This window comes from Rhinolophus sinicus, chromosome 2 (genome assembly GCF_057876585.1).
Source record: "Rhinolophus sinicus isolate RSI-liver-muscle chromosome 2, RSI-T2T, whole genome shotgun sequence".
NCBI lineage: Eukaryota > Metazoa > Chordata > Mammalia > Chiroptera > Rhinolophidae > Rhinolophus > Rhinolophus sinicus.
Window position 1 is genome coordinate 137,601,425 of NC_142502.1, and position 27,995 is coordinate 137,629,419.

At 45.0% G+C, this 27,995-nt stretch overlaps 1 protein-coding gene across 1 annotated transcript; it reads right to left on the reverse strand.

The window, feature by feature from the left end:
• Nucleotides 1–5,530: 5,530 nt before the first annotated feature.
• ACTG2 (actin gamma 2, smooth muscle) lies at nucleotides 5,531–27,995 on the reverse strand. The gene is made up of 9 exons (XM_019712879.3): nucleotides 27,903–27,995; nucleotides 18,969–19,130; nucleotides 17,956–18,084; nucleotides 13,173–13,283; nucleotides 12,832–12,916; nucleotides 11,051–11,212; nucleotides 10,189–10,380; nucleotides 8,248–8,429; nucleotides 5,531–5,752 (listed from the first exon to the last, which is right to left on the reverse strand). The coding sequence occupies exons 2-9, from the start codon at nucleotides 19,092–19,094 to the stop codon at nucleotides 5,609–5,611; spliced, it is 1,131 nt and encodes a 376-aa protein (XP_019568438.1). The 5' UTR covers nucleotides 19,095–19,130; nucleotides 27,903–27,995; the 3' UTR covers nucleotides 5,531–5,608.

The following is a 27,995-nucleotide window of genomic DNA, read 5'->3' on the forward strand; positions in this document are numbered from 1 at the left end:
CGTCTCGCGATGTTTGTAGAGAAGCCTTGCGAGAAGGAAAGTCGTCGAGCTTGGGACTTGGGAGAGTTTGTTGGTAACTGAAGGTGGATGGGTGTGATTAGCCCCTCAGTATTTGTTCATTGGATAAATAACATTTTGAAAAAGACAATAATTCCATCACTTTTGCATTTTTGTATAACCTTAAATTTCATAACTAAAGACAAATAAAAAAATTGTAATTTTAAACGAGCTTTCTTTTTTCCAGGTGTTTGTTGTCTGGTTTTTATTCTAATATGGGATAAAATTGGACGGTTTTAAGTAGGACAATGATGCAATCTGATAATTTACACAAATTAACTTTTTCCCATTCCCTGTAACGCCGCAGCACTACGCTGGCACGTTATGGACAAAAATCAACACATTAGTTCAGTTACACCTCACCTCTTCCTTTGTCTCTTTTATGAATAAATAAACGTTCGCTCAATCGATTTGCATAGTAACCCTAAAATCCCATTAGGATCAAGTATAGGAGGCTTGGATGTGACTGGAACTGGCTTAAACTTGATGCATTGGGTTCCATGGGCGTGAACTATGGTGTGGAGTTATGGGGATGCTGAATGGGATTTGTAAAAGAAGAAGAGCCAGGGTAGGGAGAAACTTGCTAGTGTATAAAACTGGAGTCCTGCGGTCCGTGGAGAATTGCTCTGCAGCCGGGCGGGGACAGTTCTGAGCTGCCGCCACCGCCACCGGGCGAGGCCCTGACTGGGTTGTCCTGCCACACCCCAACGTCTTAACGACCTCAGAACTAAAGATTAATGAAATGTTGTCAGGGTGTGCTTCCACCTTCCAAGTTTAAACCACAAGAGTCAAACCAAGAGTGAACAGGTAAACCTGCCAGTCAGGCAGCACTCTTAGAGGTGGGAGCTTTTAGGAAACAGCGACCTGGTTGCAAGAGGGTGGGTAGGGGTTGGTGGCTGGGACACCTGTCTTGAAGCTGCTTGTATAGCAAACACAGGGCGTTTTTCCAGTATTGGTGGTTATATGGAATGATTGAAGTGATATTTGTATATTATACACATTATTTTTAAAAAATCCATTGTAAATTTATTTAAGATAACAGGTGGAATGCTAATGGATATTGGAACAGCTAAACTCTGTCCCATCCCTCACTCCCACAGCCACCTCTATGTAAATATACTGCTTACATTTATTTATGTAAACTCAGACTTGGAAAATATTTGTCCAAAAAAGTTTGAGAAGCTCTCTGCACCCCCAAGGTCTAGCTGCTTCATTGCCCTCTGCGTTACTGTGAAGGTTGAATGAGGAAGTTGTCAGCAGGTTTCTGTACAGACAGGCAACTAACCTGCTCCTACAATTATTTTTAAAAACTTTATAGTGAAGTATAATATGTCATGAAGAAAAGAGCATGTTATCGTTAAATATACAGTTTAATGGAATTTTCACAAACTGAACACACCCCTAGTATCTGGATTCAGATCAGGAAATAGAACATTACCAGTATCCCCAAAATTCATTTCCCCTGCCAGTTACTATCCCCCACAGGTAAAGAATAGCTTGAGTTCTAACAGTAGACATTAGTTTTGCCTGTTCTTTATATAAATGAAATCATATAGTAAGTACTTGTTTCATTCAACATAATATCTGTGAGATTTACATATTTTATATATGTAGTTGTTCATTCATTCTCATTGCTGTATAGTATTTTACTAATGTCACGATGCCACAATATATTTTCTCTATTCTACTCTTGATAGACATTTGAGAGTTTCTAGATTTGAGCTATTAAGAATAGTGTTGTTGTGAATATTTTGGACAATGTCTTTTGGTAAAGTTAAGTATGCCGTTCTCTTGGGTGTAGAGTTACAAGTGGAATGGCTACATGATAGGTGGTTTGTATGCTCAGCTTTAGTTACTATTCCCACACAGTAGACGGCTCCACAGTGTTTGTACCAGTTGACCACAGCCACCAGCAGTGACTGAGCACTCTGGTTGTTCCACATTCTTATGAACAATTGGTGTGTTTTTTTTTTCCATTTTATCCATTCTGCTATATATAATGGTGTCTTGTTGTAGTTTTAACTTGCATTTTCCTAATGATTCATGAAGTGGGACCCTTTTTCATAGGTTTATTGGCCATTTCAGTAACCTCTGGAGTGAAGGATCTGTTCAAGTCCTGTGCCCATTTTTCTAGTATTGATTGTCTCTTTTATTTACTATTGTTCTTGTTCTTAATATAGTCTAGATATGAGCCCTTTGTGAATATTTTTCTCTCCCTCTGTGCTTCCAAAAGCTTAAAAGTTTTTTTGATGTATAAAATAAGAAACTAAATGTCTTTTGCCTAAATTGCCCATCAGTTATCCTGATATTAGTGATCTTTCTATTCCCCTTTATTTCTTTATGCTTGTGTTACTATGTGATACCATGCATAAAAATTCAGTATGTTTCTTGGTAGTAATTCCAAATTCTCAGGAGAGAGAACCTCATTGGCCCAGCTGTTCCCAAAAGATAGTGTCTCACGGAACAAACGTTGAGTATCGAGGCCCCACCATTGTGTATGAGGAAGGAGGGTGATAAAAGGACTGTGGTGAGAAAGGAAGGCACTTAAAGTGGAGATCAGTTTCTCCTGGAAGTAGTAAACAGTGTTTTCATCCCACCTCAGGTGTTGGCCAGAAGATAGTAAGTAGTGAGCAGAATTATGTCCCACTTGCCTGGAGGAATGAGGCCACTTCCTGCTTCTGGGAGATTGTCAGATATCTGCGGGGGTTGAATAAGAGCTGATTGCCCTACTTGGACTCTAGCCATTCAGCATACATTCCTTCATTTGATATTTGCTGAGCGTCTACTATGTACTAGGCACTCTGCTTAGTTCTTGGAGTGCAGATATGAAGGAATTATTTTCAAATATTTGTAAGTGCTATTGTGACAAATAAAATACTGGCTCATATTACAGAAATGCTATGCAGCTATTAAAAACAGGGAAATAAACATACACAAATGTGACCTTGACTTTCTTCTGCTGCTTTCATGTTTGGTCAGTTATATTCTCATCTGTATCAAAGATATTCGAATGTGCTGGATTATACTAACTCAAGTTGGTGAAGCTGGGAAGTATGCTTCCAGAATCCCCTCCTGACAGGGCTCTGAGTTAGAGGTGGCCAAAAGAGGACCCAGTGTCAGATTTGGAAGGCAGAATGGGGGCCTCAACCACTCCTCTGGGGAGATCTCCACCGTCAGATACTGTGACATTTAGAAGTGCCCACAGATTGATCCCAGCTAATCCTCAAGGCCTTAGTGAGCCACTCTGATCATCCCATGATTCATTCCAGACCTTCACTTCTGCAGTCCCGCCCACCCTCTGGGACAGTCTCATTCCTAGAACTCCCTGATTCCCACAATGAGCTCTACTCCCCTGAGTGAACTCTGACTGATACACCTGGTCACAAAGGGAAGCATATAGGAAGATGATTAAGAGTGTGGGCTCTGGATTCAGACAGCCAGGGGTGAGGATTAAGGAAGGTAATCCACATGCAATGTTTAACACAATGCCTGCCACACAGCTACCACCCTACAGAATAGTAAGTAATGTCTCCTTCAGGTTGGCTCTGTGTCTGGGACATAACTTCTATTTACCTTTAGTTGACTTCCTGTTGGATTTCCACTCTCCTCAAGCCATTGTAACCAATCCACTGAAGAATTCTAAGACAGCACTTCTTGAAGTGGGGCAAGACTGGGTGGGGGAGGGAAGGGAATGACCAGTCAGCCTCCCTTTCTTCCCCCATGTGGAGATTCTAATATGTCCCTCTATAGCAGGGCACGTCAGTTCTCCACATCTCCATGGGTCCATGTGTGCGTGCACGCGTGCCCATGCCCTCTGATCTCCTCCCTGTGCTTTGTCTCCCAACAGCCAGCGCTTGCAGCTCTTCTCTGCACGAGGGCCCTCAGTCTACTGGAGCACTGTCCCTGCACAAGAGGACAGCCTGAGACTTTATGTCCCCAGGGTTCTCCTTCACCAGTCCCTGCCAGGCGACTGTGAAAGCCCAGCTCATTGCCTGCAGTCAGGCTTATACTCCAGAGCTCCTTGGGGACCAGGCTGAAGCTGTGCCTGAGAGATCCCCTGCTGGGCCTCTCGCCTTTCCTGTCCTGCTTCTCCCACCCGGCTCGCTGGCTTCCCCTTAGAGCACTTCCTTAATAAATCAGTTGTATGTGAATCCTCACTGTATGGTCTGCTTCTGGGAAACCCTTCCAAAGACATAAATCTTCTAGGGCTTTTTTTTTTTTTTTTTTTAAACATACTTCTCCACCCTACCTCCAGAGGGAGAGTGCGGAGATGGTGGAGGAGGAATGTCTGATGTAGAGGTCCCTGCACTTCCACTGTGCTCTGCTGTCTCCAAATAGGGGTGTCTGGGAAGGTTCCTGGACCAGCTAGGATCTGCTGGGGAGCATCAAGCATGGGCCCTGGCTAGGTGGGGAGAGGAAAGGGTATACCAGGCAGAAGGGAGGACCTAGCTCCGCTGAAAACTAGCTGGTGATTAACTAGAAAACTAGCTAGAAAATAAGAACGACACTGTTTTGTAGTATTTGATACTATTTCATAGGGCTGTGATGAGGACTAAATGAGGAAATCCATGTATAACTCTTAACCTAGCGCCTAGCATATTGTAAGCACTCAATCAATGTTAGCTGTTATCATTACCCCTTATTTTCTCATAGTTCTTTGTGGGTGCTTCTGTTTCACCTCATATCATAGCCATGTGTGTATGTGTGTGTCTCCCACTTTATGCAGGGAGCCCCTGATGGGTGGGAGCCACCTGTGTGGAGTACATAAATCAATGTGGCCTTACCCAGTATAGATGCCAACTATTCGGTAAATACTGTGAAATTAAACAAAACTGACCACGGGCAGGGATGGGTAGCAAATGACAGAGAAAGAGAGAGAGAGAGAGAGAGAGAGAGAGAGAGAGAGAGAGAGAGAGAGGCGGAGGGGGGAGTAAAAATATTTTTCCTAAGGATGCTGCTGGTTTCATTCGTCTGGGGGTAAAATACAACCCAATCCTCAATGACCAAGGACCTCATAGAGATTTTAAGCCCACTGTGCCCCTCCTTCACCTAAGTTCAAATAACATTGTATTTGAACCACGCATCCTATAAGCCTGTGTTTTTCCTTCTGTTCGTGTTCTCTGTGCATCACCTTTGAGTACAAGGACTAATATCTCTGAAAGCTCTTGTTTCCTAACCTCCCCCCCAAGAGTCATCTAGCCCCCATTCTTACTCATGTTCAAGGGAAAGGAATCAAGGTAATATAGTAGGAGTACTAGCTTTAGAGTCAGCTACACTTGGATTTTAATCTTGGTTCTGGGTGCTCTTCAAAAAAGGTTTAACTACTCTGAGCCTCAATTTCCTCATCTGTCATGCGGAGGTCATAATGGTACCTATTTCACAAGGTCATGTGTGGGTTAGAAAGCAGATGTGAAAAACCCTTCACACTGTGAGACACAACCCAGGGGGGAAAAAAGAGCCCCACCCAGAGAAGTAAGGCTTGCAGGTTTTAATGTTTCATGATTGGTAACAGAGCAGTCTCCAGGAGACCCCCAGAGAATGTGTTCTGACGTTAGAAGCACTTCCTGTGGACAATGGAGGGCCCTGCCTCGTCGTACTCCGGCTTGCTGATCCACATCTGCTGGAAGGTGGAGAGAGAGGCCAGGATGGAGCCTCCAATCCAGACTGAGTACTTCCGCTCTGGGGGAGCAATAATCTGGAAAGAGTAAACGTGGTGAATGAAGCGTGATCAGTCCCCAAGGGAAAGGGGGTGGACGGCGGTCCAGGCGCCATCTCATCACACAGCCGGGCTGGGCTGGAAACGACAGCCTCCACGGTCAGAAAGGAACAGGGCAAACCTTGTGGTAGATTGAATTATTGCTCAAATCTTGACTCCCCCTCCACCCTGCCCCCCTCTGTAGGAAGAGTGTACTGTTCCACCCTGTCACTTAGGGCCGGGCCAACGAAATGGTAGCAGACATGACCCCAACAGGAGCTTGCAATGTGCTTCAGGCATGCAGTTGGGCCTGTTCTCTTGTGCCTCTGCCATCTTCCTGAGAAGAGCTCCCTTGAGGAGCTGCTGGGGCTTCAGCCCGGGTCCCCTAATGAGAGATGTGGACCAGACCTGAGCTGGCTGGGCCTGCAGAGCTGTGTAGCCAGGGCTGACCTTGACAACCTACTCCTAGCTGGCCTGCGGATACCTGAGCGATGACTGCTCCTTGTTATGTGCCCTGAGATTCCACAGCTGCTTGTTACTCAGCAGTAGCTGAACAGCACAAACATCTACAGGAGGAGAGCAGTTCGGTTCTTGCCTGGAGTTTGCCTGCATGGGCAGCTCAGGTTGGGCCTCCTCCGTTCCTGAGTCTGAGCCAGTCTACTCAGACCCTGTCTTGAGCGTCATCTGTCAACAGCCAGTCGTATCTGAGAAGTTCTCAAATTCACACAGACATTGCTCATTCTTGCCACTGGGAGTCCTTAGCGTAGCCTTTAGAAATTGGTTGTCCTGTCAAACAACTTTGAACTCCACCTAAAAATGGGTCTAGAAGGATTGCGATTCTTCAACTAATTTCCCAGTTTCTGAAGGGTCTAAGACTTCAGTGCTAAAACAAACTAGAAACTAGTTTTTTTGTCTCCTTAGAACCTCTCTACGTATTTCCTAATTTACAGAGCTCATGGAATTGCAGAATAAGAAGGGTCTTTAGAAGGTATCTTATTCAGGCCGACAAAGGTTACCCCATCACTCCTTGGACAGACACCTCAGGGACTGGCAGAGGCACTGAGAAGGTAACAGATTTTATGGCTGGGCAGGTCTAGTTGTGAGAAAACTCTGGCTTGTCTTGGGCTGAAGGTCCTCAGTCTCAGCCCCACCCCAACCCCACATCTCTTCTTCTGTATCCTGAGGCTTGCCTCATCTCCCCCAGTTCCTCTACACATATTGTGCTGTTCGATTTGTCTCAGGTGCTCGTACACACACACACACACACACACACACACACCCTTGGACACCTTTGCTCGCTCTATTGCCTGGAGTGCCCTTTCCCCTCTTCTCGTCTTACTTAAGTTTCTTTGATCACGTCTATTAATTACACCCTAAACCCTGAAGGCTGGTACATGATGTTAAACTCAGGCCGTGGCTCACAAATAGGGATACGCATTAAACCACTGGTGTTCATTTATCAGTGTAGGTGATGAGACTTCCTCGGACCTGATGAACCAGAATCTGGGGGTGAGACTAGGTGTGGCCTCCTGACACATGGTCCTGGTATAAAGTCCCCGTTCCAGGCCTGGCGCGATGCCCCCCAGAGGGCAGGCCTCAGTAAGCGAGGCTGCTCCAGTGGCTCGGGGTGCAGATAAGAACGTACACGTTCTCATTTGTTTTCTGGGGAAAGCTTTGCTTCCCTGTGCTGAGCACCCTCTATCTGCTAGGCCGGGGGGTGGCCTGGGGAAGCCTTCCTTTGTGAAGAGGGTTCTTAGAATACTGACACAGAGAATATGCTTCCTTAGGTCAGGCCTCCTTCCCAGAGACCAACTTGATTGTGAGACTTTGTAACTTTCAACCCATTCATTATCTCCATTCTATTCCCAGCTCTTTTTCCAAACCTGCTAGCAGCAAAGTGCCTGCACGTTCCTATTATTGATAGCTTGGGGACCAGAGGCTGGGCAGGAGCAATAAGACAAGTGAGCTCCCATTCCACCAAGGCTATAAGGTGAGAAGCCCTGGAGAGAGGCAGTGGGGAGCGCTGTGGCTGAGCTGGGACAACAGGCTGTCTAGGAATCACGGGTGGCCCTGTGAGTTCAAACCAGCAGCCTGCCCCATGGCCAAACTTCCTCTCTTTGAAATTTTCATCCTCCTCGGGGGTAACACCCAAGTCCTTTTTAAAGTTCAGAGATGCTGTAGTGTTGCTGCCTTCTTTTCTTCACGTCTATTTCCCTCCTCCTGATTTCCTCCTCAACCCCCTCAATATTCCCTTCCCCCCAAATTCTTTCACCCCCTTGTCATATGACATCATGTGATTATGTCTGAGAACCCATGCTAAACGTGTTTCCAGCTCATCAGTCCCCAAGGAACACAATTCTCCCAGGATGAAATCTGGCCCATACCAGGATGAGCGGAGCCCAAGAGACCTCCGAGCAGCAGGCCTGGCAGTGTGACTGAGCATCTGGGAGCTCACCGTACAAGGGACAGGATGAAGGAACTGCGTCAACACCCACCTTGATCTTCATGGTGCTGGGGGCCAGGGCTGTGATCTCCTTCTGCATCCTATCAGCAATGCCGGGGTACATGGTGGTCCCCCCGGAGAGGACATTGTTGGCGTATAAGTCCTTGCGGATGTCAATGTCACACTTCATGATGGAATTGTAGGTTGTTTCATGAATTCCGGCGGACTCCATGCCTAGTGGAGAGCATAGTATTTGGTCAACATCCATCTCTCATGAACACTGGCACCCCCAGCTCCTCAGGTGACCCTTCTGGTGTTGCAACTACCTTGGTTCACACCCTTAATCACCTCCCAAATGGTTTTCAAGATCAGACCCTCTAACTGGTTATTGCCCTGCCTTTCATTTCCCCCTGTTCTGATTGAGCTTTCCCATTGTTGCCTGAGGTATATTTCTGAAGGAACACTTTGATCTATTTTCACAACTTACTTGAGATATAGTTCACACGCCATGAAGAGTACATCTTTAAAGAGTACAGGTTAGTTTCTAGTATATTCACAGAGTTGTGAACATTGCCACAATGTAATTTGAGAACATTTTTAACACCCTCCAATAGAAACCCCAGGCCATTAGCAGATACTCCCCTTTTCCCCCTTCTCCAGCTCTAGGCAACCACTAATCCACTTTCTGTCTCTAGCTTTGCCTATTCTGGGCATTTCACACAAATGGAAGCATACATTATGTGGCCTTTTGTGTCTGGCTCCTTTCACTTAGCATGTTTGCAAGCGTCATCCATGTTACAGCACGTGTCAGTACTTCCTTCTCTCTTATTGCCACATGGTCCTCCCTCGGGTGGACATACCCATGATGCCATCTTCAGCAGTCCCCCATTGACATTTAGCTTCCTTAGCCTGGCACCAAGATCTTCCTGTGCGCCAAACCGGTTCATACCCACCTACCTGCCTCCCCCACCTCTAGTCTTTTGTCCATGTGGTATAATTTCACACAGTAGGTAGAAGAATCTTCCTAAAATACAAACCTGACCTGGCTACTCTGCTGCCTAAAAGCTTTCAGGGGATCTCCACTGCTGATATGATTAATCCCTATGTTCTTTGTGTCGTCCAGCCATTCTCCCCCATTTCCCGTGTGCAAGCACGACAAACACACACACACACACACACACACACACACACACACACACACACAGAATTCTTTCATCATATCCCAAATAGAACATGACCTTTCACACCTCCATGCCTTTGCATATACAATTCTATCTGCCTTGTACGCCATTCCCCACTCTGCAGTGCTTCCATCCCCAGATACCATAAAATGATATTCATTCTTCAAGGTCCCGTTCAAATATTCACCTTCTCAAAGAAGGCTTTCCCGATTTCTTAGGCCTGTAACACATTGTCCAGTTTGCTATTGACTGCTGCGCTGTGTATCAGCATTTGCTTATAGGCCCATCTTTCCTTACACACTTCTCAAGAAAGTAGTTGTCCTTGTACTATGCTCTTATTTAATCCTTGTCGCAACCCTATCTGGTAGGTACTATCATTATTTCCCCTTTATAGATAAGAAAAGTGAGATTTGAAGAAGGTAACGTCCAAGGTAACAGGGCTTGAAAAGGTAGAGTCAAGACTTACAACCAGGTCTGAGCCCCAAACCCATCCTGTTTATTGCTACAAATTTCAGCCCCGTGACCTAAATGTTGAGTGATCCAAGAAGTGTTTTGTTTATTAAACTCATTCTTAGTTTCTTATGATATTCCCTCTCCTGCTTTTCCTTTACCTTGATTTCCTTACCCTGTTATTTAAAATTAGATTTTATCTACTTGTATTGTTTATGTATTTTTGGCTCTTCCTGGAAAAATATGGCCTATGTATAAACAAAAAACAAAGTTTGTGTGACCCCTGGTGTTTGTCTTTCCATCTCTTACCCACCCCTGCACCCTGCCCTCCCAGCTGGCAGGGGCTGGGGGCAGCGCCTCACCAATGAAGGACGGCTGGAAGAGGGTCTCGGGGCAGCGGAAGCGCTCATTGCCGATGGTGATGACCTGCCCGTCCGGCAGCTCATAGCTCTTCTCCAGGGAGGAAGAGGAGGCTGCTGTGGCCATCTCATTCTCAAAATCCAGGGCCACATAGCACAGCTTCTCCTTGATGTCTCTCACGATTTCTCGCTCGGCTGGAAGGAGTAGAAGGACAGAAAATAGATACTCAGTGGGAAGGGGGAGTTCAAAGCAAAATGTCGCATGGGCTTTTCTCCTTGCTGTTTTCACTCTGCTCTGACAATGGTGCAGACCTTCCTGAGGGCCCTGCAGGACACATTTCCTGTCTAGATAGAGGCTTGTATGTGTGATCTTATAGATTCTAGGACGGCCTCTATCCCAAAGCCCCTCTTGCCCAGGGTGCCCACTGAGGCATGACACCTCCCTCTTAGCCAAACCATAAATGCCCCCAGGTAGTGAAATGCATCACGCATTACTACCATTCAGGGCTGTTCAAAACAAGCTCTGATTGAGTGTGTTCATGGACAGCGGTGGCAGGTTCCTGGGGAGGGAGGGGTGCTGTGAAAAGGCATGTCTGGAGGGCTCAGCTGAGCACCGTGTAGGAGAAGTAAGCCTAGGCCTGTCCCCCATCCCGAGGCATTTCGGTTGGGAACCTTTGTGCTTAAATAAGATGGCCTTGACTATCTGGTTTTGTCCGGAGGCCCGGCCCCAGCCGAGGGCTTCCCTGTCTATCCTAAGAGAGCTTGAGCACACAGAGCCACGACGTCTCATCATTCCTAAGAACTTCTGGTCCTAGATCAGATTTGGTCGTGAGCTGCACTCCGAATCAGGAAAGGGGCTGGATACCTGTGGTCACAAAGGAATAGCCTCTCTCTGTGAGGATCTTCATGAGGTAGTCTGTGAGGTCGCGGCCAGCCAGGTCAAGGCGCATGATGGCGTGGGGCAGGGCGTAGCCCTCATAGATGGGGACATTGTGGGTGACGCCGTCCCCGGAATCCAGGACGATGCCTGTGGACAGAGGGGATAGGACCTAGGAAAACCTTTCTGGTCTTTCATCTGTCTCGTCTGGGACCCGTTACCAATATCTCCAACTATCATATTTTCCTTTCGCAGCTGAGAAAATTCACCCAGCATGCAATAATCAATCATATTTTTTGTTTACATCAATTTATTCTCCCAAATGATACTGCGGTCTTCTGGAAAGTGAGAAAAATGTCTCCTCTTCTTGTATTCCTTGAAACATTTTTCACGATAACGCACAGTTGTCAATTTGCATCTAGACGGCACGCTCTTTAAGTGAGACTGGATAATTTGCACATCTTTCATGCATCAAATTAACACATATGCACATGCAATTGGAATGCTTAATCTGAAAGGGACTATCAAAACCAAGCAATTTGAAAAAATTAACATTCTCTACTGATGAAACGTTTAGGAAACCATGAAGAGAAATATGCTTCCTCAACATGATAAGAAATCGCTCTCAATCCTACAGCCACACCATAATTGATGGGGAAACACCACAAGGTTGTTATTTTATTATTATTATTTAATATTGTCCTGAGAGTTCTAGCCAATGCAATAAGGCACAAAATGGAGATAAGAGGTATTATTGTCAAAAGGAGACAGAATTGTCATTATTTGCAGATGATGTGGTTGTATACCTCTAGGTACATAACCCAAGAGAATCAACTGAGAAATGATTGGAGCTAAAAAGATGGTTCCGTAAGGGCCAGATGTAAAATAAACATCCAGGGACCACCAGGTTACTCTTGTACAAGGATGCTGACCATAGTATATTTTATAACAAAAAAGAAAAATTGGAGACAACCTAAAGATCCAGCAATAGACAAATGGTAAAATAAATAAATAAATTATGGAACCATCATATAATGACTACTGCATGGCCATTAAACATGATGTTTACAACATAAAATCAAGTGCAAAGCACAGGACATAAAACAGTATACACCCTGTACTTCCCTACTACTGTCCTTATTCACCTTCAGTGAAATGCCTTTGCTTTTGTCTCTCCCCCACTAGACTGTTAGCTCCATAATAGCTGGAGCGGTCTTGTTTGTCAGTGTGTGCTCACGGCCTGGTACAATGGTTGGCACGTGGTAGACAGTAATGGAAAATATCAAATGAATGAAGGAATGGACAAATCAATGGATACATGAATGAATGTTTGAACAATATTCATGGAAGTTGTCGAGCCTCTATTAAAAATGGCTTTTATTTTGAAGGTCTCTCTAGTTCCCTGATCACTTTTCTATACCAAGGCCACACACTTCCATATCCACCATCACAGGTTCTGCTGTTGCTGCTTCATGAGCAGAAACATTCCAGCATTGTTGGGAAGTGTGTATAAGCTCCTGGTCTGGCCACTATGAGGGAAATGGCCCTTGCTGGATATACTAATCATGGTTTGTTTATGCGAATTCTTTCCAGCTATACTGGGCAGACTCGCCTCTGCATGGGCTTCCCTTCTGTTATCCCTATGCAAGGTTTTCTCTGGACTTTGGCTGTCCCTTTGATTCTTCTGAGCAGGAACCTCTGCAGGAGCCCAGCTTCCCCTTCCTCCCCCTGTAATCAGAAAGGGCATGGATTACAGCAGGGTTACTCACCTGTTGTGCGACCAGAAGCATAGAGGGAGAGCACAGCTTGAATGGCAACGTACATGGCAGGGACATTGAAAGTTTCAAACATGATCTGAAAGGGCAATGCAGAATTAAAGACCGTCTGGCAGAAATCACAGCACCTCTTGGCCCAAAGAATGGCTTGTAAACTTATTAAGGGCAGGAACTATGCCTATTTACCCTCCTCCCACCTACCAGAGGGCTTGGCATGGACTACGCACATAGCAGGTCTTCAAAAAATTTCTTTTGCATTAATGCATGAATGGGAGAGAGGATTTGGCCATCCGTGTTGCATTCTCATGCCAGTGCAAGTCTGCCTGGCCTCTTACCTGGGTCATCTTCTCCCTGTTGGCCTTGGGATTTAGGGGGGCCTCCGTGAGCAGGGTGGGGTGCTCCTCAGGTGCTACCCGCAGCTCATTGTAGAAGGAGTGGTGCCAGATCTGTTTGGAAGAAAAGTCAGATGAGTCCAGCAGACTCCCAGTGGGCTGGAAAATTCCAGTCGACATGTGCATGTTGGGGGAGTATGGCTCAGTGTTCTCAGGATGGGCTGGATCTGGAGAGAACCGTCAGCCCTGGAAGTTTCTGATGGACCTTTAGAAGTTATTATATCCCTTCTCAAGAGAGCCCCAGACAGGACTCAGGCCTGGGGCCATTATACTCAGTGTATTGATTATTTCCCTCCGATCTTCCTTTCTTTCTATCCTTCTCCCTCCTCACCCCTGCTTTGTATGTTCCTTGCTTTTTGGCTTCTGACTACATGTATGTTTGGCTGATGGAAGATACCAGCAAAAAGTTGGAGAATGGGAGGAGGGAGCGAGGTCAGGGTGTTTCTCCCGGCAATGGTGTGGCCTTCTAGAGCACAGTCCTGTTGGGTGGCCCCTCTCCCAGGGCTCCAGCTCTCACCGAGTTCTGGTGACATTGTGCCCCCCACCCCCCAGCCTAGTGGTGTTAAGACCTACCCTCTGTTCCTTTTGGTTCCCTAACTCTGCTCACACCTCTGTAAGTAGTTCTTCCTTAAATTAATTCCCCAACCCCAGCTGAGTACATATACTGTCTCCTGCTGGGAACCTGACAGTTGAGCTTGAACTTCTACTGTTTATTATTGAACAGGCTGGTGCGTTAGAGCAAGGCTTCTCAACCTCAGCACTTTGACATTTGAGGCCGGATAATTCCTCGTTGCAGGGGGGCTGGCCTGTGCCTTATAGGATGTTTAGCAGCATCCCTGGCCCTCACCCACCAGAGGCCAAGAGCACCCCTCCTGGCAGCTGTGTGACAAGTGACACTGTCTCCTGACATTGCCAAATGCCCTCGGGGAGGCAAACTTGCCTCAGTGGAGAGCCACCGTTTCAGAGGAAGTTATTTCTTCCCTCTGCGTCCAGTTCCCGCTTCAGTGATCGAGGAACACAACACAGGACTTTTTCACTTTTTCATCTCAGAGGGATTCCGCAAAGAGTGCCAGGGACCTTGGGCTTTCATCTCCTGGGAGGCGGGGCACAGGATCATTTCATTCCACTGTACCCATATATTTACAGGCCCCCGGCTTTGTGCTAGGATGGTGCTAAATGTGAAAAGGGCAGACATAAACCAGACATGGCACCTAGACCTTAGTTTCAAAGTCTGGAGGGGAGAAAGACAAAAAGACAAAACACAAAGACACATGCACATTTTAAGTGAAGCACTAGGGAGCTGCAGCTCATTTCCTGGGGGATATAGGTGGGCTCTGGAGGCAAAGGAAGGTTGTCAGAGGCCGGGAAGGCCATCTGAGGCAGAGCAATTGGCACAAGCCAGGGCTCTGGACTGTGAAAGTGTCACAGGAGATGGCAATCAGTCTGAATAAGTAATGTTAGTCTTTCTTCAAATGTGGGCGTCAGATGCCTTCTAGCAGCACCACCTGGGTTGTTACGGGAGGCACAGGTCCCCAGACCCACGACTCAGAACCGTTGGGTGTTGGGCCCAAGTAGCTGCACTTCATTTTACTTCATTTTTTGGAGTTTTTATAAAGTACTTTAAAAATGAAAGATATTGATAATGTTAAAATTAGAAAAAATGTTTTTAAGAGGAATAAAAATTTTCCATATTTCTATCACCTAATAATAAACAGTAAATATTTGGCTGTTTTTCTTCTTCCCAATCTTTCACTTTTATGTATTTTCAAATGTATCACTATTAGTATTCATTTATTTCATATACTTTTATTTATTATTATACTATTACATTTTTATGTTCATTGCTTCCTGCTACTTTTCAGTTAATATAACATAATTTCCTTTTTATAGTAAATATTTATCTTTAACAAGCTGAGCAAACATTTGTGTGTAATGCTTACACATCATTTCATCAGATACCATCATATATTTAATCACATTACTATTCTTGGTATCTTCAATTTTTGTTTTCAAATAATCCTCTGATAGTTGTCTTTGTGCATATTACATTTTTTTCTTTTCAGAATATTCGCCAAAGAAAAGAATTTTAACAGTGCAATTACTGGGCTAAAGAGTATGGTAATTGTTAAGACTTTTTGACTTTTATTACCAAAAAAGAGGCTAAATTACTCTTTACTCCAGAATAATAAAGTGCCTTAACCTTCGTATGTGTTCTTTCTCTTAAAATATGAAATAATTGGATAGATAGAAATAATACCTAGTTGTTTTACTTTGAGTATTTTTGTTTCAAACGAGTTTAATAATTTCTATTTGGCAGATTATCTGTTCATAGGCTTTATTTGTCTCATGGAGATTGTATTTTTTTCTTTTTTTTTAAGGAGGGCGCAGCTCACAGTGGCCTATGCAGGTATCGAACTGGCAACCTTGGTGTTATTACCAGTACCACGCTCTATCCAACTGAGTTAGCTGGCCACCTGAGACCATATTTTTAATTATCAATTTGCACTAGCTGTTTATATTAATCCTTCATTGCACTTGTTATGAATATATTTTGCAATTTGTTGCTTGCATTTTAAATTTGGTTTTATTTTTCACATGCTAGAAGTTAGGATTTTTAAGAAATCACATTTGTTACTTTTTTCTCTATGACTTCTTTCACCAGAACTTTGATGAATACTGTGTTGCCCCAAAAATAAGACCTAGCAGGACCTTCAGCTCTAATGCATCTTTTGGCGCAAAAATTAATATAAGACCCAGTCTTATTTTCAGGGAAATACAGTATAAGACTTGGTCTTATTTTCGGGGAAACACGGTAGTTGTGGAGGGTGCAGCTCACTGGCCCATGTGGGAATCAAACTGGCAACCCTGTTGTTCAGAGCTCGTGCTCTAACCAACTGAGCCATCTGGCCGCCCCTCTATATTATATTTTAATATTTGGGTATGGAAAGTCTCCTCTCATAGTTTTTCTTATTCATTTTGTTCTCATACATTTAGCCTTATTTTTTCTCCAACTACAGTTTTAATTATCTTGCATAATGAAAAATTGTGATTTTTTTTTTTTAAGTCAAACTCACAGAAGTGGAGAATAGAATGGTAGTTACCAGGAAGTGGGCAGAGGGAAAAATGAGGAGATTTTGGTCACGGGATGCAAAGTCTCAGTTATGCAAGATAAATAAATTCTGGAGATTTAATGTATAGCATGGGGATTATAGATAACAGTACTGTATTATAGACTTGAAATTTGCTAAGAAAGTAAATCCTAAGTGTTCTCACAAGAAAAAAATGAGTAACTATGTGAGGGGACAGGTATGTTAATTAGCTTGAATGTGGTGATTGCTACTATATATATATATATATATATATATATATATATATATATATATAAAATATATATCAAAGCATCAAATTGTACTCCTTAAATGTATACAGTTTAAAAATTGTGAGATTTTTATTGGAATGGCAAAGAGCCCATAAATTAATTTGAGAAGATTTGACAGCTTTATCTTATTCAGTTTTTCTCTTAAGGCACAAAACATATTTTCGGGGTTTTAAAAAAAGAGTTTATATTGTTATTGCTGTGAATAAAATGTTTTTGTCGTATTTTCAAATTAGATATTATTAGATATATACAAGTACTCTGTACCATTTATTGAGCATTAAGTATGTTCCATGCCTTGGGATTACACGAAATATTTACCTAATTCAATCTCCAAAGCAACCTAATGAAGAAAGTATTTTTATCTCCACAAATGAGGAAACTGAAGCTTGGAGGGAAGGATTTGCAACAAGAGCTCCCTCTCACTGACTCCAGTGTCTGTGCTCTTAACCATTACATTGTGTGAAATGAAAGCTATTGCCCTTTATCTGTTTATCTCACACCCAGAGTGACCCAATCTAGGAGTTAGAGAAAAGTATAGTGGATTACAGATTTTGAACCAGCATCCTTTATTCCCAGGGGCGCCCACACTGCTCAATAAGCCCTCTATAACATGTCAAAAGGCATTCACTGCAGAAACAAGAACTCTCAGCCAACTGTCTGAAGAATTTATCAAAAGAATATTTAGAAGGCTCTGTTAGCATTTTGCACACATGATTTTGTTGATCACACACTACCATTTAAACATTGCTCCCTCCCACATTTTCTCACACAAAAACAAGCTTCCAAAAACCCCTATAAATTCTTACTTAAAATTTTCGTTAGAGAATCATCATAATAATATAGCATCGATGCATTATCGGAGGTCACGACAGGGAAAATAAAAAGAAGAGAAGCTATTTGCCTCTCCAGAGGCAGTAGCATTTGGAAGAAGGGATAAGCACTGGCTTAGAGTGAAAGCGTGTGAAAGGATGATGCTGGGAATTAGGGAAGGCCAGGTCCTCGCATGCCAGTCAGGGAGTTCGGAACTCCTGTTGGTGAGTGAGGAGCCACTAACCTCAGGGAGATTCCTGAGGAGGTTGAGTGACATGACCTGAGCTGTTTTTAGAGAGATGTGCTTTGCAACTGTGTAAATTTAATTGCGTGACTGAGGCAGGAGACAAATCAAGGAAGCCACTGCAATGTCCAGTGAGAGACATTGGCATCCTTGGTTGGAGAATAGATAGGGGATGGACAGGAAGGAAAAAAGGATGTAAGAAACATTTTAAAGGAAGAGTTAACTGGGCACAATGTGTCATGATGATGTATTATTAGTAAAATGAGCTTGTTCAAGGGGGAGTCCACCCATACCTTCTCCATATCGTCCCAGTTGGTGATGATGCCGTGTTCAATGGGGTATTTGAGAGTCAGGATCCCGCGCTTGCTTTGAGCCTCATCCCCCACGTAGCTGTCTTTCTGGCCCATTCCCACCATTACACCCTGCAAAGCAAATGAAGAGAGATGTGAATTGGCTGAGGGCTTCCATCAGAGGGACTCAGGCATCAGAGGGCCTCTGAAGAAAGATGAAAAGAGGAAAACTGTCCTCCAGGAAGCAGAACAGCAGGAGATAAGGGTAAAGCAGATGCCAGTGAATGAGAAGGTGATGGGGAGAGAAGGTGGAGGGTTTCTTGTGGGCTTGTCTTTCTTCCCTCTCCTAAGACAGTATCGTTTTCTTAGATAGAACAGGGACCATCCATACACTTCCTCCCCTTACTTCACACACACACACACACACACACACACACACACACACACACACACTACTTGTACTTGTCCTCCTCAAATACCCTATGTTCATACTATACCTTCAGGTGGTACAGTTCTCTCCACATGCTGAGATACTCCTTAGCCTCAGTTATCCCTTTTTCTACAGTCTTCCCCTTCCTTAGTCCCTCCGTTCACATTTAGTCTCTCCCTCCTTTGTGCTTGCTTGGTGGAATATTTTGTCTCTATTCCAGACTGTGATCTCAAGTGAGTTGTGGGTATATCTTCACGGAGTATGAATTTCTTAAAGGCAAGGGGCTTGCTTAATTGCATATATTTTTAACAGATTTCTTCCAAACCTAGCAACCTCAAAGACTTAAGCCAGACATGATACCATCATTGCATGCCTGATGGATGATTTTGGTTCTGGATATTTCTATCGAAAGTCTTGCTCTATTAGTTAATCAGAAGAGAGAACCCTACACCCAACACACGCGTGTACACGTGTACACACACACACACACACTCACTCACTCACACGCCCCCCAGCTCTGCATAGTCTCTGCAATGCAGCGCTTACTCCCAGTGGCTTGAAGCCTTGTGTCCCGATGAGCACACACCTGGTGGCGAGGACGGCCCACGATGGACGGGAAAACAGCCCGAGGAGCATCATCCCCTGCGAATCCTGCCTTGCACAGGCCAGAGCCATTGTCACACACAAGCGCAGTGGTCTCCTCTTCACACATGGTGAGTGTGGCTGAGTGAACCTGGGGCTGGAGCACCTTGAGGATTGGGGGAGAAAGGAACTAGTCAGCCACTTGTCAAAATCAGGTTGGAGACGGTCTTCTTGACTTTGGGGCCTGCCCCCACCTGCAGCCAGGGCCCAGCCAGGAGGAACAGCATGCACCTGGCTTCCAAGTCTCCGGCAACTGGGCCTTTTCCCTCTACCCTGCTGTTAAGGGCTGAATTGTGTACCCCCAAAATTCATATGTTGACGTCTTAACCTCTAGTACCTCAGAGTGTGACTGTATTTGGAGATAAAACGTCTTAATCCAATATGACTGGTGTCCAGCATGACTAATCCAATAGGATGGGTCTCCATAAGAAGAGGAAATTGGGACCAGATGTGCCCAGAGGGAAGAGTATACAAAAGCAAAGCAAGAGGAGAGCCATCCACAAACCAAGGAGAGGCCTCGGAAGAAATCAACCCTGCCAACACCTTGCTCTTGGACTTCTAACCTCCAGAACTGAGAAAAAATAAATTTCTCTTTTTTAAGCTACCCAGTCTGTGATACATGGTTATGGCTCTCGGAACAAACTAATCCACCTGCCTGTTAAAGACCTGAGGTAGCTACAGAGCTTTTATACAACGGAGAGAATCTCTAAAAAAAACTTGAAGGTTAGGAAAGGAGTTGAAAAAGTGTTCAGAATACATAACAAATGACTATTATTTACTATGTATAAAGAACTCATACAAATCAATGACAAGGAAACAGCCCAAAAGAAAAACAAAGACTATGAATAGATAATTGACAGAAAAGGAAGCCCAAATACCCAACAACTATATGAAAAGATGAACAACCTTACTGGTCACCAGGGAAGTGCAAATGAAATAAGACCATTTTCACCCATCATAGTATTAAGATTCAAAATTTCATAATAGGTGTTGGCAAAGGTGTGGGAAAACTGGACCTCTTTAACCAGAGAAACACACAAACACACAATTTGGAACTACCCCAAGGTCCAAATTATAGGATATTTACTGAAGGTAAGAGAAGAGCCAGGCTAATCTATACGGATGAACGTGGCTAGATTTCTAAATGGTTCTACTGAGTCAACAAAGCACGTTGTTGCAGAACAGAATGTATAGCATAAAACCACGTATGTGAGTTCTTTCTAAAACAACAAAAGAAAACCAATATGGTGTATTTTCCATAATTTGCTATTTGTGGATATGAACACACAGCAAAATGGTCTGGAAAAAAGTCTAAGACATACAGTGATGACCTGTGGAGGTGGGAAGAGGAGGTGCTGGGTTATAGCTGTAATGTTTTGAATGTTTACAAGGAGACGGTGTTCTCTAATAGTTTATCATTAAAATCAATATAAGATAGCATTAAGGAAAAAAGCTGCAGCAGTTACACGGGAAACATACAATCCTAAGGGTAGAAGCACCTTGAGGAGGAAGGGGCAGCCTGAGAGGAGAGCACAGCACGGGACTGACGGTGGGACTCACTGCCCTCTGCCGCTTCAGATGGAGAAAACCGAGAAGTCCCTCTTCCATCACTGATGTCTGAATTGGGACGGCTGCAAAGTGATGAGGGAGTTAGTTTTTCCAACATCTATTGCAGGTTTTCTTTCTTTGGGGGAAGTTAGAAGACAACTTCTGAGACATTTTTGGCACTACATGATAAAGGAGACGCAGCAAACAGTCAGGAGACGGTGAGCTGATTGCCTCCTCACCTGGAAAGGCCTGGGTGGGTCAGGGGGCATGGAGGTGGGAAAGGTCCGAGCTGAGGGGTTGGGAAGGTCAGCTTCCAGGAGTCCACAGAAAAAAAGGCAGGAGGCATAGAAAGAGCAGGTGGTGGCAGTAGAGAAAGCCCCACCCAAGCTTCATTCAGAATGTGCAAGCACAGAGGGGAAGGAGATGGGTATTCTGGAAACACATGACCTTGGCCCCTCAGTGCCCTCAGGCTGAAGATGGACAGGGAAGATGATGATCAAAGCAAAGAGGAGACAGAGTCACAGGCCTGTGAACACAAGGTCAGAAAGGCTAAGGAGAGACCGAGCGGAAGCTTATTAACAAAATGTGACAGCTAGAAAACCCTTCTCTGCTGTGTTCGAAGCAGAGGGCACACTAGGGGAGAGGCTCGCTGGGACCTCTGGAGCCAGGTCTGCTTCTGTCTCTGTTGATCCTCGTGACCCTCTGTGGCCATGGAAATCAAGTCCTACCTCTCAAACTTGGCCTCTAACAGGGCCCAACACGGCCTGGTCCCTGCCCGTGTCTCCAGTCTCATCCAGCCTCCTCTTGGCCTTCTCACTCTGGCCCTGTGGAGTTTCTCTCCATTCTCTGAACTGTGTCACTTCCTCTCCCTTCTGGACCTTTAGATGCAGGGTCTGGAACGCTCTTCCCCTCACCTGTTTGCTACTCTTAACTCCAATCACCTGCCAGGTCTCTGTGTTGACACTGCATTCTCATGAGGAATCTCCGGCCACTTGTCTTAGTTAGTGGCCCCACTTCTTTTTCCCACAGCACCTTGAATTTGCCCCAGCAGTGATCAACCCTGCATATCCCGGCTCATTCATAGCTCTGTAAAGGCAGGAGCTGGGTCTATTTGGTTCCCCAGTGATTCTTCAGTGTACCTACCCTGTTTCCCCAAAAATAAGACCTAGCCGGACTATCAGCTCTAATGCGTCTTTTGGAGCAGAAATGAATATAAGACCCAGTCTTATTTTACTATAATATAAGACCAGGTATAATATAATAAAGACTGAGTCTTATATTAATTTTTGCTCCAAAAGACACATTAGAGTTGATTGTCCAGGTAGGTCTTATTTTCGGGGAAACACGGTAATACAATATCTGGCACAGAGTGGGCTCTTTAAATGTTTGTTATCAAAATGAATGAGTGAATGCATCAATGGCTGTCAAGGAGAAAGGCATTCAGAACAACGAAGGGAGAACAAACATTGGTAAGAGGAAATCAAGATTTGAGGTGAAGTGGAGATTGAAGGAAAGCACCCAGCTGCTCTGGGTCTGGATTGCAGAGAAGATCCTCAGCCTCCCACCGTATTGGAAGAATGGAGGAGAGAGATGCTAGAAGACAGGAGATGGGCAAATGTTCGATGCCCAACAGAGAAAAAAGGCAAAACTCTAAAACCTCAGATAATCTTGAAATGTAAGTTAAGTAGGTTTCCAGAGGCATTATTAAAAAGCAGTGATTTCTTAGAACTGGTCATGATTTACCAAGAGCAAATGTTGTCAGAGTAAGAATCCTCCCTTTTCTCTCAGGACCACTGGGCAGGAGAAGGTGGGAGACAGTGAGCTTAGCTTGATCTTGGCATCTGACAAGGTCTCCTGTGATGTCTCTATTGATAAAGCCATGGGGGCTGAACAATAAATCAATTAGGCATATTTGTAGCTGCCTGAATTACTGTCACTGAAAGGTGATAATTGATGGGTCAACCTGGAGATAGCAATATGCCTCAGGGCTCTACTCTTGGTTTTTGTCTCATGTGACAATTTAATGAGTTGGATGAAAATATAGAGCATATGCTGATCAAATTTCCAGATAAAACAGACCCAGGGAGAGAGTAATATTAAATACGTTGGATGGAAGAGCAAAACCCAAGAAGATCTCAAAAGACAGAGAAAATAAGCTGACTCCAATAATATTAAATTTAATAGGATAAATATGAGGTTCTGTATATGAGTCTAAATAACCAAACCGTGAAAGCTTTGTTCAGCATCAGTGAGCAAGACCTGGGGGCTTGTTGGCAGTCGGCATTGTGCTGTGGCCAAGATAAAAGCTAACCCCACCTCCGGCTGGAGTACTGTGTCCGGTTCTTGGGGTCACCCTTCCTGGAAAAAAGGGGGCCTGCATTCACTGCTGATGTGTCAAATTGTACTATGTCTTGGAAGGGGAATTTGAAAATACTATTCAAATGCCTTAAAAATGTATATATCTATATCTTTTGTATATAATGTATATATCTTTTGACTTTACAAAGGCACTTGTAGGGATTTATCCTTGGAAAACACTCATGGGTGAGTGCAAAGATTTGGCCAAGAGCTAGTTTATCACAGCTTTGTTTAAAATAACCAAAATCAGAAACAACTTTAATATTGAGAAAGTTGTTGAATAATACATAAACTGGTTTATAACCTAATTGCCAGAAACGTCCATACAATGGAGAGAGCAGCATATCTAATTCAATAGCAAAGGCACAGCTGCTTTGTTAGGTGACTATATTCTGTGTTCCAGTTTTGGTTAAAAAAAAAAAAAAGTAATTTTAATTTTAAAAAATTGGGGGCCCTTCACATATATTATCTACTTAATCCTCACAAAAGCCCTGAGGGAAGATATTTTTCTTTCTGCATTACAGATTTTAAAACCAAGTCTCAGAGAAGTGAAAAAACTTAGCCTGAGGTCTCTTAGCCAGGAAGAGGCAGGGCTGGCATCGGCCCAGGACAGGTTCCAAAGCCTGAGCTTGTACCTTCGTCACCACCACTGTCATAACGTCTCCATGTTTGGTGTTTTTGCTTCTGCTTCTCTGTCTCTCTAGAGCTGTTGGCAGCAAAAGCCCTAAAACAAAAGGGTCTATGTTCTTTTCTCTCTCTGATCTTCTGAATCCCTCCTACTCCATGATTACATCTAGATTTGTTTATAACTCCTGACCCTGTCTCACTGTTTAGCACATAGTAGGTGCACAATAAATGTTGGATGGCAATCCCACCGCCTGACTGGCCCCTTCCCAGACGTGGTCTGCGCTGCCCCTAGTATTCCCAGGTCTCCACAGTCCAGTCTCATGACAGCGTGGTCATGTTGCACGGGCCGAGTTAGAACCACACAGAGACAGTTTTCTCATCACAAGCTGTTCAGCCAACAGTTAGGCTTCCCTGTTCTAGCAGGAGGCCCACCTTGAGAGGAAAGCAACCTTGGAGGCTAGAAAGTGGCTAAGAGGCAAAGCCACACCTCTCTGATTATCTCACTCTAGGGTCCCCTCAGCATCTCTCTCTCATGTGATTTATAGCTCAAGCCTGTCTGGCTTTTCAGTGAGCCCTTTTGTCTCCCCCTGCGTTTCCCACACACAGAAAGAGAGCATTGGACTTGTTTCCCAGGGACAAGCCACAAAGCGACTTAAAGCTGTCAACAACGCCATTCTGCAGCACTCTGGGTGGATTTAAATCTGCTTTCTTGAAGGCGGAACCAAATGAGCAGCCAGGGAGCCGTAGGCGGGGTCAGGGCTGCTGGCCGGGAGTGGAGCCTCCGCGGGGCCCCAAGCTGCCCCCGGAAGAAGGGTTTCACCGAGCACGGAGCCAGACTCTCCTGGAATGCCTCTGCCGAGAGAAATACTACACCCTCCTCAGCTGCTTGCTGGTAACTTGTGGCTAGACTTGAGCGTGTCCGCTGAGCCACAGCCAAAATCACTGTGGTTTCCAGGGGTCACAACCGCTTTGCACTCGCAGAAAGCTGAGAGGCGTGTTCTGGCTCTGTCAGCGCGTACTACATCTGGGCTTCATTGAGGAGTTCACAAAGTTAGAAACACAGTTCACCCCACCCCCAAAGGTGGCCCAAAACCAAAGACAATAATGAGTGCAAAGAATTTGCTCACTCACTCATCTCCCGGGCTGGCCCCCTAGCAACTATGAGGACGGAGGCATTAAGGCCCCTCCCGGTCACTCCGAAGCTTTGGCCTCAGACTTCCCTCCACTCCCCCTTTCTTTGCTCTTCTCCTCCCAACTGGCAGCCTCTTCCCATGGCTCAGTCCCATGCCTCCTTCTCTGGCCTTCAGTTTCCTCAACTATGAAATGGAAACCATAACATCTATCTCCCAGGGGTGATGGATCAAATACAACAATGGAAATGAAAGTGCTTTGTAAATTGTAAATCAGGATTGGTACACTAAGGCCTGTTTTTGTGCGTGTGGTCCACGAGCTAGGAATGCTTTTGACATTTTAAAATGGTTGCCGAAAAGCCCAAGAAAAATATTCCATGACCCCCCCAAATTACAGGAAATTCAAATTTCAGTGTCTACAAATAAAGTTTTATTGGAACACAGCCATGCCCATCATTTGTTCACAAACTGCCTATGGCTGCTATTACTATAGTGGCAGATCAGAGTCGTTGCAGCAGAGACCTTTAGGCTCACAAAGCATAAAATATGTACTGTCTGGCCCTCTACAGCAAAAATTTGCCCATCCCTGTTGCAAAAGACTGCAAAAATAATTATTCTTATTACCTCTCTTACTCTTTTGCATCAGAACTTGCTCCTAGGATGAAGTCTGTCATATTGGAAGGAGTTGAATGATCCACTTTACAAATGAATGATTACTGAAGGTTGAATTTTTGCCAGTTCCCAAGGACAGTTTGGAAATTAGCGGGAAGTTTAAGTCCTAAAAGGAAAGCCTTTCAGATGGTGAGACTTCAAATAACAGTTGGGGAAATACTGGGGGTGAGGGCTTCAAATGACATATAAGCAGCTGCCTATTATAATCTGCACACCACATATATTCATATGATCAAAGAGCCTGGCAGAGAGAAATCATTTCACGAAAAACGTTCTCTCAGTGGACAATTCTAGTAGCACCTCTAACCTCAGGGTATCTGGACTTGGCTGATGTATATTAATTAAATTTAAAATGATTCCTAATTAGTGATATTCCTGATCCTCAGGATTCTGCCTTTTGGACCTGTTCTGCCGGCTTCTGCCTGGGGCTCTCATTCACACCCCCAGCTGTATCCAGACCCCTCTCCTGGGCTCCAGATGTGCAGAGCCAGCTGCCTACTGCGCCTCTAGCCACACACCCTCTGGCAGCTCAATTCTACCTCCAGGACTGCTCTCCACATCACCACCCTCTAAACTGGAATTGCCCCTCACAGAACTGCACCACTCACCCTGGAGCCAACGCCTAACACCCTGCCTCCTCCTGCCTCCTTGCCAACCAATCCCCAGGGTGTCTTAATTCTATCTCCACACCACCCTGCATGACCAACTCAGTACCACTGCACTCTCACCCTGTTCCAGTCCACTCTCCTCACAGCTGCCAGAGCAGTCCCTTCAAAAGGCAGATCTCTTTTGTCACCCTTCTGTGGTCCCCCATTGCCCACTCCTTTAGTGTATTACATAAGGCCCTAATAATCCAGCCCTGCTCACTTCTCTGAACTTAGCTCTCCCTACTTCCTGCCTTGAAGTCTAAATTCAGTAGAGTGAGCCACTTAACGAGTCTCAAAGGCCGTGCTTCCTTACTACTGGGATACACCCAACTAAAGGACCCAGCTTGGGTACCCTTTCCTCCAGGAAGACTTCCCTGATAACTCTTGGGTGAGGGGCTCCTCCTGGAGTCTTTTCATACATTTATTTGTTCCTTAGTTATCATCTGTTTCTCTGCCTTTCCCAATGATTTCAGAAGCCTCTATACTGTCCCTATGGAGCCAGGACAGTGTTGGCACATAGTAAGAGCTCAATAAATATTGGTGGGATGAATAAAGGGAAGGAAAAAAGAAATTGTTCCTCAAGGTCAGGATGTTATACTACCTATCTTGGTTTCCCAGGCTTGGCATGTAGAATCTCTCTGCCCATTGAAGTTTCTCCAGCACCCATTCATCTCTGTCACAGGAAGCACATTTTTCAGCCCAAGGGACCACCTCAAAGTCTAAACCCATTCAATTAATAAAAGCAAAAGCAAGCGCTTAGTTATAGCCTCCCTATTCAAAGTGCAGTCTCAGACCTGCAGAATTAAGCATCATCTGGGAGATTATTAGGAATGCAAATTAGCAGGCCCCACCCCAGTCTCCTGAATCAGAATCTGGGTGAGGTGTAGGACAGACTGTGTTTTAACAAGCCCTCCAGGTGATTCTTAAAGTTTGAGCACTCAGGGCCAGGCCCTGATTGCGCTAAGCCAAGCACTTTATACATGTACTATCTCATTTAATCCTCACAACAGCATTGCCAAGTAGTGTTACTATTACTATTACTCCCATTGTATAGGAGAGCAAATTGAGGTCACTCAGTAACTTTGGTAGCCAAATGGCAGCCTGCCTCCAATGCCTGCAGCACTACAGCAGCCTGCCTCAGCCATAAAGAGATATGAAGGCCTGAGGGGAACAATGGCATTGGCAGGGTGTGAGTCTCCGACAAGTCACTTAACTTCTGTAGCCTTCAGCATCCTCATCAGAGAATGACTTAGATGGTTCCTATATTCCTTCCAGGCCTAAAACTGCTTGATGCCACAGAACACTCATCCCTACCCCACTCCTGACTTTCCACCTCTCCCGTTGACCCTGAAGCCTTCAAGGGCTGAGAAAATTCTCTGTTCATCTCAGCCGAGCACAAATCACAGGACAGGAAGACCCACAGGGGACTGAAGAAAATACACTCTTATTCCCAAAAGAGACATCTCGCAGACACTGAGACCATCGTTGGCTTGGATACAAAGACCCTGAGAAGAAGCCGGCTTTCTAAAAAGCATCTTCTCCCTTAGAACAGCCTGCCAGACATTCGGAGCCCTGACAAAGCACAGGAGAGTGTGGATGGGCACTGCCCCTGGTGAGCAGGGCGAGTAGACACCACGGGTGTTATTTCCCACCCCCACCCAGTGAGGGGTGCTGGGAGCACTGATCCAGACTGCCCCTGCTCCCGAAGTCTCCATGGCCAGAAACGCCTGGTACTGGCAGGCGGCAGCGTGCTTGCAGGCACCACTGCGTGCCCAGGGCCTTGTTGTGTGACCTGGGCCAGCGTCATGGAAGCCAGGCCAATCTGGAGGCGCTCCTGCACCCAGGGGGCCAGGCAGCCCCGGGAAGGAAGAGCTGGCAGAAGCTGCAAGTACTCACCGAATGTATGAGAGGTCCTTCTCCCAGTGTCTGAGGGCTGGTGTGTCTTTGGCATAAATACCAGAGCAATATAAAACCCCAGAGGCGGATCTT

Bases quoted from the DNA above. Each gene is read 5' to 3' on its own strand.
- ACTG2 (XM_019712879.3), bottom strand. From the start codon at position 19,094: ATGTGTGAAGAGGAGACCACTGCGCTTGTGTGTGACAATGGCTCTGGC. The intron at 11,213-12,831 runs GTGAGTAACCCT...CTCTGTCCACAG, and splicing joins TGCTTCTGGTCGCACAACAG to GCATCGTCCTGGATTCCGGG. The intron at 5,753-8,247 runs GTGGGTGTTGAC...TACTCTTTCCAG, and splicing joins CCAGCACCATGAAGATCAAG to ATTATTGCTCCCCCAGAGCG.